Source organism: Oncorhynchus mykiss, chromosome 2 (assembly GCF_013265735.2).
Source record: "Oncorhynchus mykiss isolate Arlee chromosome 2, USDA_OmykA_1.1, whole genome shotgun sequence".
Classification (NCBI taxonomy): Eukaryota; Metazoa; Chordata; class Actinopteri; order Salmoniformes; family Salmonidae; genus Oncorhynchus; species Oncorhynchus mykiss.
The window spans coordinates 88,957,815-88,981,058 of NC_048566.1; the positions used below are offsets into that span (position 1 = coordinate 88,957,815).

General features: G+C 44.3%; 2 protein-coding genes across 2 annotated transcripts in view; one reads left to right on the plus strand and one right to left on the minus strand.

Annotated features, from left to right (window-relative positions):
* LOC110502274 (mitochondrial inner membrane protease subunit 2-like) overlaps positions 1-22,625 on the plus strand; it is a 164,637-nt gene extending 142,012 nt beyond the window's left edge. Inside the window, exons 4-5 of the mRNA XM_036934382.1 lie at positions 18,545-18,612; positions 22,588-22,625. Of these exons, the coding sequence (XP_036790277.1) occupies positions 18,545-18,612; positions 22,588-22,625 (106 nt within the window). The remainder of the gene's footprint in view (positions 1-18,544; positions 18,613-22,587) is intronic.
* Positions 1,558-14,107, minus strand: LOC110499152 (leucine-rich repeat neuronal protein 3). Its single transcript, XM_021576110.2, has 2 exons — positions 13,833-14,107; positions 1,558-6,152 (listed from the first exon to the last, which is right to left on the minus strand). The coding sequence occupies exon 2, from the start codon at positions 5,767-5,769 to the stop codon at positions 3,652-3,654; it is 2,118 nt and encodes a 705-aa protein (XP_021431785.2). The 5' UTR covers positions 5,770-6,152; positions 13,833-14,107; the 3' UTR covers positions 1,558-3,651.
* Positions 22,626-23,244: the final 619 nt, after the last annotated feature.

A 23,244-nucleotide genomic window follows, 5' to 3' on the forward strand; every position in this document is an offset into this window, starting at 1 on the left:
AATTAATTAGTGGAGGAGCTTCAGATGTAGCTGCTTTCGGACTTCCATCACTCTTCCCACAGTGTGGGTCTGTACAGCAGTGATGAATGCTTTGGAGAGCTTGCCTGCTTCCTGCTTTTAAAGTGTGTATTGACTCATAAAATACAATTTCCTCCTCCATCGTTTTATTACAAAAGGTTTTGGTAATTCTAGTACTACTGCAGCTCTGTGAGAGTATTTCTATTTCCTGCTTCCTGTGGTGAGCTGCAACTCCCCAGAAAACAAAACACTCACTGATTGGTTGTCATCAGTGTGTTCTCCCTTTGTTGAATGTTTTATTTCTGTTTTATCCAATATGATTTTGTAAAAGAATGGGTATAAAAGTGAGTAAGGGAGAGCAGTCTTCAACTCCAATTCAAGCATTCAAAAACGAACCAATGTTTTCAGTTGTTCATAATCATATCCAGTTTATCAGCAAAGATTAAGTATCCCTGTTTCAGAGTTTAGATAATGATACAATCACACAAAGCCCCAATACAAGATTACACAAAGTCACCAGTGTTGTTTTATCTTAATGGGCCACTGAGTGGGGAAATAATTACTTGAAGCCCCAGGGTGCAGTTTGAGGAAAGCTTGAGAAGTGTGAACATTCTTATTTTTATGTCGTAGGCTACTCCAAGCAACGAGCAGGAGGTCTGTCCCAAATACAACAGGATAATGGGGCAATATTTCAAAATAGGATGATTTCACACAACCTTTTGTAGAAAACAAAAACTTCACAGATTAGGCTATTATCTGGCCAAACAAGTTTCAGATGAATTGGGCATTTTAGAAGTGGAAACATTGTGAGAGATATTTGTTTACTTCAACTAGAGGACATTAGGCTATTCAGATGTTTTCCACAATTGAAAATAAACAACAGCAGAAGACTGCAAAAAACCCTGTCCTCCGTCACTCTCTGTGACTAAAATGTTCATTTGATTTGCACCACAGCACAGGTTTCTAATTGAGAGTATCTACACCTGCTAATTGAACTAATATTCTACTTCCTTTGTTGAGTTGTTTGTATTTCTTTAGTTGTTGGGTAAATATTCAAAGATTATACATTTGCCATTCAAGGCTATACACACCTGTATCCCATATTTTCACATAAATCACTGTGTAAAGCTCTGAATTCCCTATGCAAAGAATTTGTCACCTTCAATGATAATATCCTAATTACAGATGTGCAATCAACCAAATACTGTTCTGTCCTGGCTGGAAGATGATATTAAAAATGACAATTTATTACTTTGCCTGCTAATTTTTCCAGATCTCCCCATGGCTATCATAATGCAATTACAGTATCATCTGCTGTCTATTTGTCATACAGGGTATATTTCCCTGAGAGAATGATCAGTGGGTTAATCATATCTACACAAGAGGGCCGCCCACCAGTGTTTCTACTGTTACTGGTGAGGGATTGGGTGATTTAACACATCCCCTCATTCCAATATTAACTTAATTCACTGAATGATATGGCACCTACATTTTTTACCCCTGTTGATTGACACTGGTGCGCAGAAAACACTGATATCCAAAGGGGTTGAACTTGTTTATTGTTAGGAACAGTTTCTTAGTGCTATTACGGCAAGGAATTTTAACAGTTACAATTCCTTGTAATATGGCACGGTGGGAGTTTATGTGAGCAATACTAAATATATGTAACAGTTTCTTTCCTGTTTTTCTCACCATATTGCGTGCCCCCAGGTGGTGCACAAACAATAACAACAGAAGGGCATATTGCCATCGGGCCTTTATTGGAAAATAGCTTTTTTGCATGTGTGAACATTTTACGAGATAATATTTCATTTTCTCTGAGTGGACTGCATGTTGACATATCATTTGCTCTCATCTGGGGTTATCTGGAGTTCAAACTAGGCAAAAGGAGGAGTAAAAAATGTGTGATGAAACCTCAGTGGAGGTCCTGTCAGTTCTTCTCTGAGAGCTCTCCTTTCAAGTAAGCTACCCTAATGAACCAGGGAATATACTAAAGACTCAAGTTCCCTTAATGAGCATTCTTATCTTGTTGTTATCTTGTTGTGCAATTATCTCACTGTGCAGTCAAATAAAACCATACACACATCTCTAATACCTACAGCAGTACTGTTGTTCCACCTTCAATATGTCGAACCTGCACCTTGTCTATCCTGTCCCTGTTCATACTGACTTCTAGCCCTAGTAGACACTTTGTCCTCGTTTTGCGCTCCATTTGTCTCCTTCCCCTCTCGGTGGGTGGCAATAATGTGAAGTGCTTAACAAACGAGCCCAAGAGTTGCTGAGCTGTTCCTGTAATGGCATCCATGTCTCGCCAGTGTCACGGAGGGAAGGGACGCACCGCACCGCGCTCCGGTGCTAGCAGCCTCCGTGTGTTCTCGCTGACCTATGCACTACCTGCGCTCTAATGGGTCATATTTTAGCTCCCATGGCGGTGACAAATGGCTCCACTCTAAAAGCCCTGTCCAAGGTGCTGAAACTCAGTTGATATATGGCGGAGTCCCTCTGATAAATGCCCCCATCAGTCCGCATGTGACGCCAATTCATCACCTCTCTGAGGTTTATGTTAGGAATCCATATTGGGTTTTAAATGAAAGAGAATATATTGCAATTCAAAGTCATTGGGTTTCTCTGATGCCGCACACACACACACATATAAAGTACCGTGTGTAAGTTATATACATACACACACTCTCTCTTACTCCCCAGTCATTGCCAAAACACGTCGTCCTGCCTGAGATTGCATTTTAGTAACAATGTTAAAATATCCGCCTTCAAGGGCAGTCCCAGTAATTGTGTTTGTCTACATCACACTGTTTTCCTTTTGCATGGTTTAGACAGTGATATGAAAAGATGTATGGGATTCATATTTATGAATTATAACATTTTGCATTTCATGGATAGCTGAATGTTATTGATAAAGGAAGCTTAGATTGTTCCTTTCAGAGCATCCCAATATCGGATTCAGATTGTTCTAAGCAAGTCATCCTTGAAGTTGGGTCTTTCGTAATTACAATTTCAAGTAAGTAAGAGAAAGCATTACATTTCGATTAAAATACAATGTACTGTTTTTAATGAAAAAAAATATTTGATCATAAAATTGTTTACATATACACTGTTATTGTCTACTATTCTAACAAGTTTTGCCCATTATAAACTGTATACGAGTGGTATTTCTTACTTATGGCCCTTGAGTGTTATTTAAACAGCACAGAAAATATTCCTCATTGTGGACCACAAAGACACATCTCCACAAGGCGTTATAAAGCACAAGTCAATAACCAAAAGAGACGACACAGTCTTTGTGCTGTGCTTTTTTGCAGTTGCACTGCATGAATGACCGATCAGTAGCCACGTATATCGCAATCTAGATACCTGTCTGTGCATGTTTTTGCTGCAACGACATAATTTTGTTGTATAAAAGAGTCTGTGGGTCTTGGATTAGCTGGTTACGTATTTATGCGTGAGGGCGCCGGTTTATGGTTCCATCATGTGTTCCAAGTTCCAGGAGTTCCAGAACCCAATGCTCTGTCATTGTCATGAAAAGAGGGCACATGAATCACACATGTCCAACATTCTTTCACCTTGTTTAAAATCCAGAACATTAATTTTCCTGCTCCAAGGCCGTCTCTTTCTTTACATGGAGTTGTCTGGCAAGTCTATTACAGTCACCTTCACCTTGACTCCAGCCACACAGAGTTCTGTGAGAGAAGAGGCGGAGCCGGGGCGGGTGCTAGGACCCAGCATTGACTCATTTTGGTCCACCATCAACTTCCTGTAAAAGTGTTGGCTTTGCAGAGATGTGTATATGATGGAGCAAGCCACAGCAACCACGATGAAAAGCACAGCACATGCAGCCATCACCACTGTGTCCCACTTCTCACTGCTCTCCACGGTGTGAGCCAGTCCCTTTGTGGTGACATTGACACAGTCCCTATTGTGTCCGAGCTGCATGCTCGTGACTTCCACACACACCCGGTACTGGGTGGAGGGGTTTAGGTGGGTGAGACGATACACCTTCACATCGGTTGGTACTCTAGCAGTGTATGCCATGGAGGGATGCTTAGCATTCGCCATTGTGAACCACTTTATATTGGATATAAGACCACCGTGAGTGTTATCCCAAGACACCAAAACAGAGTTGGGCTGCACTGATCTAACGTCCACATGTAAAGCATTGCCATTATCAGAAGGATGTGGAAAGTATCCATCTACCACCAACAACACAGACTTGAGGTCTGCACCAACAAGATTGTGAGCAACACAGGTGTACAGCCCTGCCTCAAGCATGGTAGTGTCATAGATGTCAAAGGTCCCCTCTGGATGCATGTAGTACTTATCAGACACACTGTTGGGCAGGACTCTGTCCCCGGAGGGGGTGACCCAGTATATCTCTGGCTCCGGCTCTCCGAATGCCCGGCAGTGAAGCGTCACCGAGCTCCTTTTCCCAACGGTGACACGATCTGGTAGGCTCCCGGGCGAGATGAGCGGGAGGCAAATCTCGGTCATCTCCCTGAAATGGACCTTGCGGACGTGCTGGCCCTGGTACTCCGGCGGCTCCACGCAGAAGAGGGAATCTGGCTCCATGAAGCGCACGCCGGTCTGGTTCATGTTGATCCAGCGGATGACGCAGTCGCAGCGGATGGGGTTGCTGTGCATGCTAACCTCACGCAGGTTGGGCAGGGAGTCCACAGTGCTGTGGTGCAAGGCGCTGAGGGCATTGCTGTTCAGCATCAGTGTTTCGAGTCTCGGCAACTTGTGGAAGGCATTGGGGTGGATGTAGGAGAGCTTGGGGTTGTTGGTGGCCTCAATCTTGGTCAGCTCAGGGAGATTGTTGAGGGCAAAGCTGTCGATGGACACCAGCGCAGGCATGCTGTTGATGCCCAACTCTTTGAGGTGGATCATGTCCACAAAGTCCCCTCTCTGAATCCTCTCGATGGGGTTCTTGTTGAGATCCAGAAACTTCAGACTCTTGGATTTCTTCAGAGCAGCCTGTGGCACTCTGTCAAACAGGTTGTCAAAAAACGAAACACTCTCCAGGTTGTCGAGGCCGACCAGAGTGTCATCTGGGATTTCGGAGAGATTCATCCTAGCCAGAACCAAGCTGCGTAGGTTGACCAAGGGCTTGAAGTTCATGTCTGACAATTGAACAATAGGGTTCTCCCCAATCATCAGGATCTCCAAGCGGGGTAGAGGCTGAAACCACACCCTGTTGATGCCCCTGAGGTAGTTGGAGTTGAGATGGAGCCGCAGGAGCCTCCCTAGCCCTCTAAAGGCACCAGGACTGATGGATGAGATCAGGTTGTGGTTGATGTAGAACTCCTGGAGGTTGGGCAGGGATGGGAGACAGTTGTCTGACAGGGCCTGAACCCAGTTCTCCTCCATGTGCAGTGACAGCAGCTGGGTAAGAGGACCCAGATGGACATCGCTCACAGAGGATATGTTATTCTGGGATAAATCTATCTCAGTGATATTAGCCAGGTAATCCAAAGGTTTCTCAACACTGATGATATTGTTGGTCTGTAACAATAGCACCTGTGTGTCTGAGGGCAGTGTCTCTGGCATTGACGATAGGCCTAAGTCATTACAGTCCACCGTGGGAGCCTCTGTATAAATAGAACTTGGAGAGAACCAGGGTCGTATCTCACACCGGCACAATGCAGGACAATGAGCAGCGCCCCCCTCCGAGGCCAGAACAAAAGCTGTCAGAGCTAGCTCCGCTAACAAACAAGCCAAAAACGCAGTCTTCTTCATCTTGGCCCCCTATTACCTTGAACTAGAAATGGGTCCTTATGGAGTCAGCTGTTAGCACTGTTAACTTCACAAATAAAGGCTCATTTGTTACCGCAGTGAGACAGAACAGATTTCTGCTGATGCCTGGTCCCTAAAGCTTTGGCATTTTTGTAGTCGTTGTCTAGTCCTTGGCAGAGAGTAAAGGAGCAACCTTTCTTCAATTTACACTGTGCCAGGTTGTCAGGCAAGTTGGATGTGTGAAGGTCAATGTATCCTTCAGGAAGTCTGTCGGTGAAGAACAGGGAGGGTTGAGGAGGAACGCTCAGGCTTGGGCTGGGGATGGATCACTCTGTCTTCCATCATTATTATCCTCAATCACAGTCACTCATCGTGTCAATTTCCATCTGGGGAGAAAAATATCAGAAAAAATACATTCAGTATTACATTGCATTATTGGGAGACTGTTTCATATATTGACATTTAGGAATATTGAGACATATATTGTATGCTCGTTTGATTTTATTGCTTTCACTTCGCCATCAAAATTCTGAGTTATGATTGACTTGACCTTATATATATTATTTGACAGGTTGGTGGCTAATAAATCTGCGTCCCAAATGGCACCTTTTCCCTATACAGTGCACTACTTTTGACCAGAGCCTTATGGGCCCTAGTCAAAAGTAGTATAATATAGGAAATATGGTGCTATTTTGGATGCACACAATAGCACTTTGGAGTCACTTAATATCCCTGCAGGGCAAGAGATCTGCCAGAGGATCTGGAATTTTAAACAGCGATCTTGCACACAGCAGTAATACAAATCCCCCCAAAACATTTCCCAAAAACTTTGCATCAAGAACAGTTTGAACGGCTAAAACATTGTGAGCCAGAGCCTATCCCAGTTTTACCATCCACCCTAATTAGCTACATTTCGTCATCCACCCTAACTCTGCTGTTGTGAACTATGTATTCACATGCACGCAGCAACTGTCGCACTCACACACAACTACCCACGATCACTTCAACTGGAGTATATGACCTCAAGGCATTTCAGATTCTCCCAAAATATCTCTGAAGCTTGCTACAGGTCTTGTTCTGTCTCTTCATCCTCTCCTGCATTATTTATGAGGAGTTGAATCAAAGTGGTTCCTACAGGTGACAGGTCTGTGCCGGGGTTTGCTTATGTCGACTGCACATATTGATGCTTTGATTAATTTGTGACCTTGAGTGCAGAAGCCACGGCTCTGTGTGTGATAGTAGATGAGCTGTCTGTAAGGCTATAAGAGCAGGGCTGCTGATGAAGACTCCCTATGACAGAGCACCGTGCATATATTAGCTTGTTTATGGCAGTCAGTCAACACACACAGGTGGAATCAAGAGGCAAAAATATTTTTGCTGGTCGTTTCTTTTTTTCGTGCCTAATGTTCTTGTGCTCAGCCATCTGTGTAGGACCTGTGTTCAGATTCTGTCCAAGCTGCTCTGTGCCTAATATTATACAGCATGTGTAATATTCACACACATTTGGTGTTTCATTGCTAAGCTATTTATGTCAAGTGTTGAAATAAATACTTAAGTGTGGTAATGCTAGCTATCATTTGCAACGATCATTTTCAGACTCCTTTATTTCATGGTTACATACAAGGGAATGGTTTTATTGGCAAGAGATTCCTCCATATGGCCCAGGTGGTAGAGTGTGTAACCATATTATGTAAATATGTTTTTCACAGTAGATCGGAAAAATACACTTAAAAGAAAATAACCCCCATGCTAATAAGGAGAGCAAGTATTAAATTGTAAACTGGATGAGCGATACTCTCCTGTTTGCTTCCACGAAGCTCACGCTAATTTCCCTTTTTATTACTTAATGCTAAGAGCCTGTTGTTACTTCACTCACATGCCTTCCTCTCATAATTAGATCAAATGGACGTTTGAGTGGTGGTAAATGTTCTTCCAACATTATGTTAATAAAGTATCTTTAGTTGCGGGAAGAATAGTTGAGATGAGGTGAAGATGCATTGGAAAGCTGCTGCTGTTGCTTTGTGATGCTATTTCAATAGAAAGGCTAATCTCCGACAGGTAGCTAACACTCCTTGCTTGTGTTTAACACGGATGATAACACCATGCACTTGTATAACGTATTGTCTAGTTGTGTGTAACACGGGTGATAACGCCATGCACTTGTATAACGTATTGTCTAGTTGTGTGTAACACGGGTGATAACGCCATGCACTTGTATAACGTATTGTCTAGTTGTGTGTAACACGGGTGATAACGCCATGCACTTGTATAACGTATTGTCTAGTTGTGTGTAACACGGGTGATAACGCCATGCACTTGTATAACGTATTGTCTAGTTGTGTGTAACACGGGTGATAACGCCATGCACTTGTATAACGTATTGTCTATTTGTGTGTAACACGGGTGATAACGTCATGCACTATAATATATTTTCTAGTTATTTATCTTATTTAGCTCCCTTAGGGATTTCTTTTCCACTTGTGTTTTTGTTTGATGTGCTGCAGCTGTATCAGCAGAGCACCCCTTACTTAATGTATAATTTAACCCCCCCCCCCCCCCCCCCCCCTCTCTCTCAAGTAGAAGTTGTGGCCTTAGAGGCCAGGATGTTGTGGTAAGAGGAAACAATTGATTGTGCGATTAAGTCAACGGGTGTTGACCTCTGTGGACTCATTTGGGCTGAGGAAACATAGGGATCAGTCCACACGCGGCAGGCCAGCTGCCTGCCACTTAGTAGAGAGTGCATTGAATTCCCAAGTCCCAAATGCTACAGTTAGTTACAGTTCAAAGGCAGCACTCTTTTAAAACACCACAAAAACAATAACACATTTACAGAAATCCCATCAAAGACTACAAAAATGGAATTGTGTTTGTTACTTCTATAAATAGGGAATTAAGATAACAATGCACTACGTCACTAGCATGCTAACAAAGAATATCTGGGAAATCAGTATAGCCATATGAAAGCTGTCTACTGTACAAGATCTTCAGTTTCCTGGCAATTTTTCGCATGGAATAGCCTTCATTTCTCAGAACAAGAATAGGTTGACGAGTTTCAGAAGAAGGTTCTTTGTTTCTGGGCATTTTAAGCCTGTAATCAAACCCACAAATGCTGATGCTCCAGATACTCAACTAGTCTAAAGAAGGCCAGTTTTATTGCTTCTTTAATCAGCACAACAGTTTTCACCTGTGCTAACATAATTGTGAAAGGGTTTCTAATGATCAATTAGCCTTTTAAAATTATAAACTTGGATTAGCTAACACAACGTGGCATTGGAACACAGGAGTGATGGTTGCTGATAATGGGCTTCTGTACGCCTATGTAGATATTCCATAAAAAATAGTTTCCAGCTACAATAGTCATTTACAGTATTAACAATGTCTACACTCTATTTCTGATAAATTTGAAGTTATTTTAATGGACAAAAAAATGCTTTTCTTTCAAAAATAAGGACATTTCTAAGTGACCCCAAACTTTTGAACGGTACCGTACCCAACATGTTAGTGTCCTTTTTCATACAGTGAAACAGACTACTGGATGAGAGTCCACGGGCCACAGTGCAGTGTGTTCCTTCCCTCCACCTGCTAATGCAGTAGACATGTCATAAAGTGGTTGCAATTCGCCATGTTTTATTCACTAGCTAGTCAGGCAGCGAGTGACGAGCATGCTGCAGCTACAGTATACAGGGGAAAGGATGTGATGTGCAGCGCGCCAACGCGCCAAGGGGAAGTGACACCCTGACATTCTGCCACATTAATATACCATGGTATTGTGACAGATCTTACTGGTCTTGATGTTGTTAAGCCTAATGAATCTTTGGAAGGTAATAGCTTTTTAGACTACAGAATGAAAATTTGCTCTGTTGCTAATCTCTTTAACGTTAATGTGAAAATTAGAATGTTGATGAATGAATGTGCAGTGTCTCTGATACATGTCATGTTACTTCTCAAAGAAATGTGACATAGAATTGGGTTGGGGTAGAGTAGACAGACAAAACAAAGCATGTGTACTTAAAAACAGGTATGTACAAGAGGCAGTGTGATATAGAAAATGGAGGATGGAAATAGTGGCCATTTAAAAGCTGCTGGGGACAAAGTGGTGTTTCATTTGTGCATTTACAGTAGCCCAGTATAGCAACACATCTCTTAACACAGTCTTTTAATCAGTGCCAGAAGTCCAATTCAGTCACATCCTCCACTTTCTCTCGAAAAGCATTAAATGTGCCACCACTTTGTGATGCATCAGTAGAGTTGTTGACTTTTCTAATGTTTAGTAACAGTCTTGTAGTTTGGAGGGGAGGGTGGTGAGGGGGTGGGAGGTGAGGTGAGGGAGTGGGAGGTGAGGTGATGGGGTAGGAGGTGAAGTGAGGGGGTGGGAGGTGAGGTGAGATGAGGGGGAGAGAGGTGGGGTGGGAGGGGTGAATTGGTGGGAGGAGAGCTGGTGGGAGGAGGGGAGGTGAAGGGATCGTAGGAGGGGAGGAGATCGGAGGAGGGGAAGTGAAGGGAGCGGAGGAGGGGAAGTGAAGGGAAGGGATCGTAGGAGGGGAGGTGATCGGAGGAGGGGAGCTGAAGGGAGCGGAGGAGGGGAGGTGAAGGGAGCGGAGGAGGGGAGGTTAAGGGAGCGGAGGAGGGGAGGTGATCGGAGGAGGGGAGGTGAAGGGAGCGGAGGAAGGGAGGTGAAGGGAGCGGAGGAGGGGAAGTAAAGGGATCGTAGGAGGGGAGGTGAAGGGAGCGGAGGAGGGGAGGTGAAGGGAGCGGAGGAGGGGAGGTGATCAGAGGAGGGGAGGTGAAGGGAGCGGAGGAGGGGAGGTGAAGGGAGCGGAGGAGGGGAGGTGAAGGGAGCGGAGGAGGGGAGGTGAAGGGAGCGGAGGGGAGGTGAAGGGATCGTAGGAGGGGAGGTGATCGGAGGAGGGGAAGTGAAGGGAGCGGAGGAGGGGGAGTCAAGGGATCGGAGAAGGGGAGGTGAGGTGATCGGAGGAGGGGAGGTGAGGTGAGGTGATCGGAGGAGGGGAGGTGAGGTGAGGTGATCGGAGGGGAGGTGAGGTGATCGGAGGAGGGGAGGTGAGGTGAGGTGATCGGAGGAGGGGAGGTGAGGTGAGGTGATCGGAGGGGAGGTGAAGGGATCGGAGGAGGGTAGGTGAAGGGATCGGAGGATGAGAAGTCAAGGGATCGTAGGAGGGGAGGTGATCAGAGGAGGGGAAGTGAAGGGATCGGAGGAGGGGAGGTGAAGGGATCGGAGGAGGGGAGGTGAAGGGATCGGAGGATGGGAAGTCAAGGGATCGGAGGAGGGGAGGTGAAGGGATCAGAGGAGGGGAGGTGGGGTGAGGAAAATGGAGTGATGTAAGTGCCCCTCTCTTCTATTGCCGCCCCCACCCCCCCCCCCCCCCCCCCCCCCACCTCTTTTTATTGATTCACCATTAAATCTATCCAAGCTAAATCTGTCCTTTCAACGTGACCTGCTCCCTCGTGTTCCCTATAGCGCTACTGGCTACAATATCACCCTATAGCGCTACCTGCTACAACATCACCCTTTAGCGCTACCTGCTACAATATGACAGTCTGCTACATGTTGTCATTGCTGCCTGAGCAGCCCACCATGAAAGCCTGCATTAGCTATGCTAGCAACGTGCCTGTCATTAGCATTAGCTGTATGGCTACATTCATTAGGCCAACCCACTGTGTGGTACCCATGAATAATGACATCCCCCTTGCATCTGTTCAACGCCGCCTGCAAATAAACAGCAATTTAACAATTAATTAGGGATCGATGTTAAGCTGTCAACTCCCCCAGGCTTCCTACCAATCCCCTCCTCCTCCTACCTACCCTCTCTCATATGGTCTACTGTCATACACACACGCACGCACACACACACACACACACACACACACACACACACACACACACACACACACACACACACACACACACACACACACACACACACACACACACAGAGGTATGGTATTCATGTAAACATGACCTGCCTGTTGATTTACAATGTTATTTGTATGTATGCACCATATAAAATGAGTTTTGCAGGGTACAGTGAACTCACCACACACATTTTTCACTATGGATTAATCTATCACTATCACAGCTCATTGCATAAATACCAATCGTAATACATTAACTGGTAAAGCATGGGGTGTTAGCTGTCAACATGCCCTTTTCCACAGGCTCAGGTAGGACTAGTTCTGCTGCTCTGACTGTAAAATGCATGGGATTTACTTTGGGGAAAAAACAGTGTTTCAGAATCTGAGTCATACTGTATCTGCTGGGAATGTGTTTTCCCAGTGTATCAAATCAATCTTTGTTTATCCCTTGAATCCATGTGCTACAGTACACCGATATTCTCGTAGTGGGGATTTTGCAGGGTAGGTAGGTTGTGTGGCGTGGTTTTCATTTGACTCTTTATTGAGCGAGGATAGTATTGGAAGGAAGTTTTCACCTGAAAAAATACAAAATTGAGCTAAATCTGTCTAAGGTATGTTATACACAGGAATTTGAGGTTGGCTTGTGAATCTTAAGTCAAGATTTTAGTGACAAACAGAAACCATCTACTTATCATAAATAATTCATGTTTGATTGTAATGCTATTTCACATTACTGATATTAATTAGCCTGCTGATTTATTTATTTTTTGATAGAGTAAATAGTATTTTGAGAGATGCACACATTACAGCCATTGTTAATGCATGGAATGGTGTAGAGTGTGAGGTACAGAATCTTGTAGCGATCTATTCCTCTCAAACTTTGTTTCTGTTCAACCAGTCAGTGTGCTTTGCTTTAGTGATGTCTGCAGAGTGACATCACAGATTCAACGTGTACACTTTCACTTTTCGTCTAAAGCACCAGTACTGCTTTCTCTTGTGGATTCATCACTCCAGTCCCCACCAGTCTGCATAGAAAACCTTGGGAAAGCAGGACGACCATAGAAGAGGACTATATGACGACTGCCTCTTTAAATATGTTCGTAGCCAGGGAATTCACCATGATATTGGTGCATTTTTTGCATAGAAATAGACAATTGTATGCATAATTAGGCTAGTTCTTGAAAACAGAATGATGCAGTCATCTTTCTGACCCCGATTTAGTAGCTAACATTGTGACCGTGCTGAATGAGGTCTGCTGCTCACTAAAAATGCCTCAGTGTGACGTTGTTTAATTATGAACAAGCCCTAAATGCAGCCGGGTGATGGGAGATGGCGAGAAAGATTGAGGGAGATGAGGTGAGGTGAAAGAGAGAGAGATGGGGGGGTGCTGTTCTGGTAAATTAAGCAGGCAGTGGTGGGAATGTATTTTTCCTCTGGTTCGAGGAGAGTTCTCCACAGCCCAGCACTCCAGCTCTGTCTCACCTGGATTCCTTAAAGATGCGGACAAATCCAAAATAAATCCTCTTTGAGGTTCGTCCTCTTGGCACACACAGTCAAATAGTGTCCAACTGTAAACGCATACAGTACTTATGTGTTATGATCCATCAGTGAAAACGGAAAGGGGTCTCTTTACCCCGGGCTTATTACTGGTTTACCTCATTGAGTTCTGGTCTTTTCTACTGATGGCAGATTCCCTGACTTGTCTTCTGTTCTATCCCTGACAGACACACAGAGGCGAGTATACTTCAGTTTTTATATTTTTCTCAGATGTACCTGTAGAGCGATGCTGCCGAGATAAGACCGCCTTCAGTCCACTCCAGCCTGAAATCCACAAATCTCTCAAACCGCTTTCAAAATACACCCTGATGCCAATAACAGGCAGTTCCCTCTCTGAAACGTCTGCAGCCTACATATTCATCCAAACATTTCCTTAAGCAGCAGTGACAAAATGCCTGTGTTGGACTCCTCAGCCTTTCATTTCCTCAATTCCACCCCCCCACCCCCATCCCCGGCCAAGCCTCCCACATAACTGCAGGCTGTGCCTTCTGCCTTCTTGGCTGATAACTCCCTCCACACAGACACAGGTTCAACTCAAGGACTACCGCATTGTCACACTGAAAACCAACCCTCTACCACACCAAACAAATACACTTGCCTCATACACACACAGGAGAGAGAGATAGATAGAAACTTACCAGTGGAAGTGAGTCCCTTCACACACACCCTCATGCCTGGAACCCACATGCTTTAGAGCAGTAGTCCAGCATGACAGTGTGAGACTCAGATCACAGCAGGTTTTTCATGTGTATTTCCAAGAACATGCGTCTTCTTCTCCTTTCGTCGCTAGAGAGGCAGAGAGAGAGAGCGCAAAACAGGAGAGGGAGGGAGAGATGGGTAGCTCCAACTCTAAAACCATTCCACTGTGTGTGTGAGAGAGGCAGAGAGAGAGAGGCAGAGGCAGAGGCAGAGGCAGAGAGAGAGAGAGAGAGAGAGAGAGAGAGAGAGAGAGAGAGAGAGAGAGAGAGAGAGAGAGAGAGAGAGAGAGAGAGAGAGAGAGAGAGAGAGAGAGAGAGAGAGAGAGAGAGAGAGAGAGAGAGAGAGAGAGAGAGAGAGAGAGAGAGAGAGAGAGAGAGAGAGAGAGAGAGAGAGAGAGAGAGAGAGAGAGAGAGAGGGAAGGAAACAGGAGAGGGGAGGGAGAGATAGGTAGCTCCAGCTCTGATATCGTGTGTGTGTGTGTGTGTGTCTTTGCTTGCTAAAGACGCTGGGTGCAGAGCAGAGCGATAGGGTGGGGGCTGTTCTCTGTCTATCCCTCCTTTTCTCCAGCGCAGTTAGAGAGCAGATCACTCAGCTGATCAACCATCACTCTGCTCCGGTGCTGCCAACTCCACCGTCATTAATAACACATACACACATACACACACAGTCCAATCCCTCTTCAGATCGCAGGCTCTGTTCTTGGAGCTGCTAGTAATTCTGATTGGCTGAGCAGGCTGTCAATCAGTCATGATCCCCTGCATCCCTGAGGGAGAAGGAGGGAGGAAGAGACCAAATGTGTGTGTATGTGTGGGATAGAGTAGGAGGAATGGAGTGACAGAGAGAGTGTGTATGTGTCTGTGTGTTTGTTAAAGAGAGAGTGATAGAGGGAGACTGAGTGAGAAAACATGGGAGGGAGGGATGGCGAATGGATGTGGCTTCTTATTGAGACTGGCATTTCGGGTTTGAATCTCCGGGGGATTTGAAGGCAGCGTTTAACAAAGTGCGGTTTCTGCAGGTCATTATTCAATGCCTTTGTGTCCCTCATTTGGCCAGACACTCTGAACTGAACACCTGTGTACCTCTGGCTCCCTGGTACCCTCACAGTCATATACAGTGGGGCAAAAAAGTATTTAGTCAGCCACCAATTGTGCAAGTTCTCCCACTTAAAAACATGAGAGAGGCCTGTAATTTTCATCATAGGTACACTTCAACTATGACAGACAAAATGAGAAAAAAAATCCAGAAAATCACATTGTAGGATTTTTTATGAATTTATTTGCAAATTATGGTGGAAAATGAGTATTTGGTCACCTACAAACAAGCAAGATTTCTGGCTCTCACAGACCTGTAACTTCTTAATGTTGTTTTTATTGAAGAGTAGACTAGAGTAAATAGAGTCGCTTTACAGTACAAACGTAAAAGACATAAAACTTATATTTATTTTTCTTCTCTGTGTATTTGGTGATCATGGTTTTATTTTTATTATGATCTTTATCAAATATATTTATTGATATCATTTAAATCAAATCAAATCAAATTTTATTTGTCACATACACATGGTTAGCAGATGTTAATGCGAGTGTAGCGAAATGCTTGTGCTTCTAGTTCCGACAATGCAGTAATAACCAACAAGTAATCTAACTAACAATTCCAAAACTACTGTCTTATACACAGTGTAAGGGGATAAGAATATGTACATAAGGATATATGAATGAGTGATGGTACAGAGCAGCATAGGCAAGATACAGTAGATGGTATCGAGTACAGTATATACATATGAGATGAGTATGTAAACAAAGTGGCATAGTTAAAGTGGCTAGTGATACATGTATTACATAAGGATACAGTCGATGATATAGAGTACAGTATATACGTATGCATATGAGATGAATAATGTAGGGTAAGTAACATTATATAAGGTAGCATTGTTTAAAGTGGCTAGTGATATATTTACATCATTTCCCATCAATTCCCATTATTAAAGTGGCTGGAGTTGAGTCAGTGTCAGTGTGTTGGCAGCAGCCACTCAATGTTAGTGGTGGCTGTTTAACAGTCTGATGGCCTTGAGATAGAAGCTGTTTTTCAGTCTCTCGGTCCCAGCTTTGATGCACCTGTACTGACCTCGCCTTCTGGATGATAGCGGGGTGAACAGGCAGTGGCTGGGGTGGTTGATGTCCTTGATGATCTTTATGGCCTTCCTGTGACATCGGGTGGTGTAGGTGTCCTGGAGGGCAGGTAGTTTGCCCCCGGTGATGCGTTGTGCAGACCTCACTACCCTCTGGAGAGCCTTACGGTTGAGGGCGGAGCAGTTGCCGTACCAGGCGGTGATACAGCCCGCCAGGATGCTCTCGATTGTGCATCTGTAGAAGTTTGTGAGTGCTTTTGGTGACAAGCCAAATTTCTTCAGCCTCCTGAGGTTGAAGAGGCGCTGCTGCGCCTTCTTCACAATGCTGTCTGTGTGAGTGGACCAATTCAGTTTGTCTGTGATGTGTATGCCGAGGAACTTAAAACTTGCTACCCTCTCCACTACTGTTCCATCGATGTGGATAGGGGGGTGTTCCCTCTGCTGTTTCCTGAAGTCCACAATCATCTCCTTATTTTGTTGACGTTGAGTGTGAGGTTATTTTCCTGACACCACACTCCGAGGGCCCTCACCTCCTCCCTGTAGGCCGTCTCGTCGTTGTTGGTAATCAAGCCTACCACTGTTGTGTCGTCCGCAAACTTGATGATTGAGTTGGAGGCGTGCGTGGCCACGCAGTCGTGAGTGAACAGGGATTACAGGAGAGGGCTCAGAATGCACCCTTGTGGGGCCCCAGTGTTGAGGATCAGCGGGGAGGAGATGTTGTTGCCTACCCTCACCACCTGGGGGCGGCCCGTCAGGAAGTCCAGTACCCAGTTGCACAGGGCGGGGTCGAGACCCAGGGTCTCGAGCTTGATGACGAGCTTGGAGGGTACTATGGTGTTGAATGCCGAGCTGTAGTCAATGAACAGCATTCTCACATAGGTATTCCTCTTGTCCAGATGGGTTAGGGCAGTGTGCAGTGTGGTTGAGATTGCATCGTCTGTGGACCTATTTGGGCGGTAAGCAAATTGGAGTGGGTCTAGGGTGTCAGGTAGGGTGAAGGTGATATGGTCCTTGACTAGTCTCTCAAAGCACTTCATGATGACGGAAGTGAGTGCTACGGGGCGGTAGTCGTTTAGCTCAGTTACCTTAGCTTTCTTGGGAACAGGAACAATGGTGGCCCTCTTGAAGCATGTGGGAACAGCAGACTGGTATAGGGATTGATTGAATATGTCCGTAAACACACCGGCCAGCTGGTCTGCGCATGCTCTGAGGGCGCGGCTGGGGATGCCGTCTGGGCCTGCAGCCTTGCGAGGGTTAACACGTTTGAATGTCTTACTCACCTCGGCTGCAGTGAAGGAGAGACCGCATGTTTTCGTTGCAGGCCGTGTCAGTGGCACTGTATTGTCCTCAAAGCGGGCAAAAAAGTTATTTATTCTGCCTGGGAGCAAGACATCCTGGTCCGTGACTGGGCTGGATTTCTTCCTGTAGTCCGTGATTGACTGTAGACCCTGCCACATGCCTCTTGTGTCTGAGCCGTTGAATTGAGATTCTACTTTGTCTCTGTACTGACGCTTAGCTTGTTTGATAGCCTTGCGGAGGGAATAGCTGCACTGTTTGTATTCGGTCATGTTACCAGACACCTTGCCCTGATTAAAAGCAGTGGTTCGCGCTTTCAGTTTCACGCGAATGCTGCCATCAATCCACGGTTTCTGGTTAGGGAATGTTTTAATCGTTGCTATGGGAACGACATCTTCAACGCACATTCTAATGAACTCGCACACCGAATCAGCGTATTCGTCAATATTCTTATCTGACGCAATACGAAACATATCCCAGTCCACGTGATGCAGTCTTGGAGTGTGGAGTCAGCTTGGTCGGACCAGCGTTGGACAGACCTCAGCGTGGGAGCCTCTTGTTTTAGTTTCTGTCTGTAGGCAGGGATCAACAAAATGGAGTCGTGGTCAGCTTTTCCGAAAGGGGGGCGGGGCAGGGCCTTATATGCTTTGCGGAAGTTAGAGTAACAATGATCCAAGGTCTTTCCACCCCTGGTTGCGCAATCGATATGCTGATAAAATTTAGGGAGTCTTGTTTTGAGATTAGCCATGTTTAGTGAGCCATGTTTCCGTGAAGCAAAGAACGTTACAGTCTCTGATTGCCCTCTGGAATGCTACCCTTGCTCGGATTTCATCAACCTTGTTGTCAAGAGACTGGACATTGGCAAGAAGAATGCTAGGGAGTGGTGTACGGTGTGCCCGTCTCCGGAGTCTGACCAGAAGACCGCCTCGTTTCCCTCTTTTTCGGAGTTGTTTTTTTGGGTCGCTGCATGGGATCCACTCCATTGTCCTGTTTGTAAGGCAGAACACAGGATCCGCATCGCGAAAAAAATATTCTTGGTCGTACTGATGGTGAGTTGACGCTGATCTTATATTCAGTAGTTCTTCTCGACTGTATGTAATGAAACCTAAGATGACCTGGGGTACTAATGTAAGAAATAACACATAAAAAAACAAACTGCATAGTTTCCTAGGAACGCGAAGCGGGGCGGCCATCTCTGTCGGCGCCGGAAGTTTATTGTGTGTATTCCAGGTATCCCAAAAATCCCCAGCAGAAGATCATCAAGAGGGTCATAGCCCGGGAGGGAGACTTCCTTAAGTGTACATACAGAACGAGCTCTTTCCCCATAGCTTTATCAAATCAAACTTAAAACACAAAGGATGTCTAAAATAAAAATAGAATCACTGATTAAAGGCCTATGTGAAGAATTCCTATGTGAAGACTTCCATACATGAAGGGCCCTTTTCGGCATTTGCTGTATGATCGATGAGGATCTCCATGTTGCAAATGTACGGCCCCTTACTAGACGTCTGCAAATGTTTTTAAAAATTGCCGACAGCGTCGAGCCGTGCACCAGGGCCAGATCTTCCAGCAAGTCATCAAATGAAGTCTCTCGGACATTCAGTTTTCGTTTTATAAAATTGTAAAATGTTTGTAATTTTTCCGCTGTCCCGGTAAATTCCACCAGATGGCAAATGGCTACTTATTGCAAATGTACAAAACAACACCAATCATGACATGGCCATTTCTCCTAAACGGAAAAGACTTTGAAGATGAAGCTTGGTGAGTATAGGTTTAGACTAATGGGCTGTTTGCCCAGAAACAAGATGGCGTCGAGGCTTCAAGGCTTTTTGAGTTAAGGCCATTTTTCTGTGAATAAAGGTCAAAAACAAAAATAGAGCGCTAATTTGACCGCTTCACGTCAAAATACATGAACCTCCGGTTTCAGGAAAAAAAGAACCAGCCATTTATCTATTGTAATTTGCGAGAAATTGTACAATGTACACTTGATGATGGTCAAAGAAATTTGTTTTATTTTCCAAAAAAGTTCCAGATCCAGTTGCGACGTGTTAAGAAGGGTTTCGGAGCTCTACGTGATTTCTGTGATTTTCTGAAATAACACACACCCATTCAACCTTCTGTAAATAAGTTCTAAACGTAAAGACTTAAAACGCAGGATTCTTTAAAAGCCTACCCCAGTGAGGATATGTGTTTACTTTCAGCTTCCTGTGCCAACCGGAAGTGCCTTAAATCGGGGGCACAGGGGTTGTTTCGAAGGGTTAAAAAGGTCAGATCTTTCCATGTGTTAGGCAACACTCATGAACTGTAAATCATTCATTTCTCCCAACAGATTTCCAAGAAAAACTCACACACACACACACACACACAGAGCAAGGATGGAGTGACACAGTATGGGGCTTACAGACACACAGGGCCTGCAATAGTTACCTGCATTCAAACTATCAAAGAACCATCAGACCTAGAGCTCTGAAACTTTAAATACATGTTCTAGAGCTTAAGGAGACATGTATCTAAAGTTCCATGTATAATAGTTGTATCTTTATCAATGTTTATTATGAGTATTTCTGTAATTTGATGTGGCTCTCTGCACAATCACCACGTTTTAGAACTACTGAACGTAACGCGCCAATGTAAACTCTGATTTTTTTATATAAATATGAACTTTATCAAAAAAACATACATGTATTGTGTAACATGAAGTCCTATGAGTGTCATCTGATGAAGATCATCAAAGGTTAGGGATTCATTTCCGCTAGCGGAACCCCAGTCCTAGACAGGTTAACACTATGGGCAAACATTTTACCCAATTCATTCTAGTACTTAAATGTGTTTTCCTTAGTCTACTCTTAATCGTGGAATTAATGCATTCAATCAATGTTTAATCTTTGACCTATATTATTTATCACCTGATTGGAAATGTTGTCACTATAAATAGTCTCAGGCAGTCCAAATCGCGGGATAATCTCCTGACATAATGACCTAGCCACTGTCTCTGCATCTGCTGAGGATGTAGGAAACGCCTCTATCCATTTCGTATATTTATCAATTATATAAAAATGTAAAAAAAATAGTTTATTATCCAATTGGACACAAAGTGTGTCCTAACCTACCCCCCCCCCCCTTGATACATGGCTCTTCCCATGTATCAATATTGCCGCATATCTAAACAATGACTTAGGTAAGATTAGTAAATTATCCTTATATCTGACATTATCTTGTAGGATCGTCCCTTTCATTTTCCACATGTCCAATTCTCCCTGGGGCCTGCATTCATGGCTATCCTGTAACAAGTCTCTGTCAAGTGTCTTATCCTCGTTAAGATGTATCTGTGCTGCTTTGTATGGTTTTAAACGCCTATGTGCTCGTCTGCGTAAATAGTAACCTTTCTCTCCTTTCTTATTTCGCAGGCACTAGTCAATGCTACTATTTCGGCCTGTTGTGCCGAATAATTTCTAGGCAATGGTTCAATGTCTGCTATCTCCTCTCAATCCTGGCTTATTGTGATATTCTAACCTTCGTAATGCTCCAGGTCTCCTGCTCCTCACTCCCAGACCATCAAGGTCACCTTAGTCCTCCGCATAGGGCGGGGGAGCCCTTCTCCATCTGCCTTTTCTACTAACTGTCTGTCAGTATCAAATATAGGTTGTTTTCAAATATTGCGTTAAATGTCTCACTGTCTGAACTCATGGATTTTTAGAAAATCACCTGTCTATGGTGGCAATCTGTAAGGTTATTACCTAGGTTGATTAAGGTTTTCTCAATGCTCTCAATACACCTGAATCACCACAGATGTCATATATCCCTGTACTGTTGGCTTGGATTAGGTTCTAAATACTTAACATAAACCTACCATTAATCCAAGGCTATGCCATTTCTTTTTTCTCATTGGTTCAAATTACGAATATGTCAAAGCACTATAAACTCGTGCATAATTATCAATTACCTTAAAATCAGTATCACAAATGACCTTGAATTCATTATCCAAATGGCCCTGCCATGAGGCTGATCAGACCACAACGGAAAACCATGATAGAGGTCAAAACTTTTACAGTCGTGTTTCTTACTATATTATAATATTCTTACTATACTATAAACAGTTAAACCAAGAATCAATAACCTGAAACTATCGAGAGCGCTGGTCTGTTGTACAAAACCATTCATTTTATACTGGCTTCTTACGCACATACTTTCACACACAAACATTAGGTATCCTATGCACACACGCACAAACTTTCACACCATCAACATTAAGAGCATTTTGTAGATCACAGATTAACACTTTTAGGCACCACAAAATAAAGTAATCAATATAACGTTACCCATTACTCTCACAATTCGTACCCTTTGTACGCTTGACGGATTTTAACTTTAACACAATTATATGAATGTTTTCAATCTCTATCAACTAATACTGAATGCATCTTTTTAACCTTAGATGTTTTAAGATCCTCACATACTATGAACTTACTAATACTTTTTAATGTATAACAGGCTATGAATATTTCCTTTAACCTGTCACACTCTCCCTGATGAAATAAATGTTGTCCCAACATTACCAACATTGTCTTCTTCAACAGTCCGTATGCACTGGACCTAGAAAATCCTCTTCTGTAAGGTAGTACTTGAGCAGAGGTCAAGGGTCACAGTTCAAATATAACTAACAAGTTATATTCACAGTCCATATCTGTTGACCAGCTATTCACAGTCTTATAAGCAGTCTTTTCTCATACTATTGATCAACAGTCCATCAATTTTAATAATCTATATGCATAGTCTGCAACTTGTCTCTTTTGACAGTCTGTGATCAGACAGTAGTCCATGGTCAAACATGTCAACTCTGTAGCCTCATGTTTGCTGAAGCCCATACATGTAAGGTGGCTGAAAGTAACATTGCTGTAGTGATGGCAGCCATGGAACCAGTCCTGGTGCAGAGTAGACAGAGAACAACTGTGGCTGTGGCTGGATACTGTAGCAGGAAGGGATACCAAGCTGATCATAGGTGATACGTCTTGGAGGGTGTCCCTCTCTTTGTGGCAGCTGGTAGGCTGGTTCCTCAGGTTCAGCAGCATCAGTATATGAAGGAAGGGCACTTGGTGGACGATCATCAGGCAAATTTTCAGCAGGCAAGTCTTTAACTGTTGTTGTCTCCTCCAGCCTCTTTTCAACCAGAGGCTGTGCTGGTAGCGTATCAGGGACTGGCACTGCAACTGTCTGTTTCACTGTTGGGGGCCTGTGTTCCCACTCTCTCGCTGGTTCAGCATTCCTCTCCTCAGGTACTGTAGGAGATGTGGGAACCTGTAGCGGCTCATGATGAAGGTCATATTCATCCCCGCTGTCTTCATCAGAATCTAGAGGCTGTGATGCAGGCTGGTGTCTTCTCGTTTTCTGACTTTTGTCCACTTTGGTCATTTCTGGTTGTGTCTCAAAAGGTAAGTGGTCACAGGACATGAGCCGGTTTCTGTGCAGGACCCTGGAGCGTCCCCTACCCTTTTCTGGTCTCAATTCATAAATCGGCAGGTCTGACCCCATTTGTCTCACCACTGTGTGAATTGTATCTTCCCAATAGTTACGGCATTTTCCTGGTCCTCCTCTTGGTGTCAGGTTTTTAATCAGAACTCGCTCGCCAGGCTGTAGCACTGAACTCCTAACTTTGTTGTCATAGTACTTCTTACTTCTTTCAGCGGCTTTCTGAGCATTTTCATCTGCAATGGCGTATGCTTCTTCCATCCCTCATTTACAGTTCTCCACGTAGTCTCGCTGGTTACTGGAACCTGCCTCTGTGCACAATCCAAAGAGCATATCAACTGGAAGCCTGGGTGATCTCCCAAACAGAAGATAAAATGGTGAATAGCCAGTCACTTCGCCACGGGTGCAGTTATAGGCATACACCAGTTTGTTCAGAGACTCCTTCCAATTTGACTTTTGTGTCT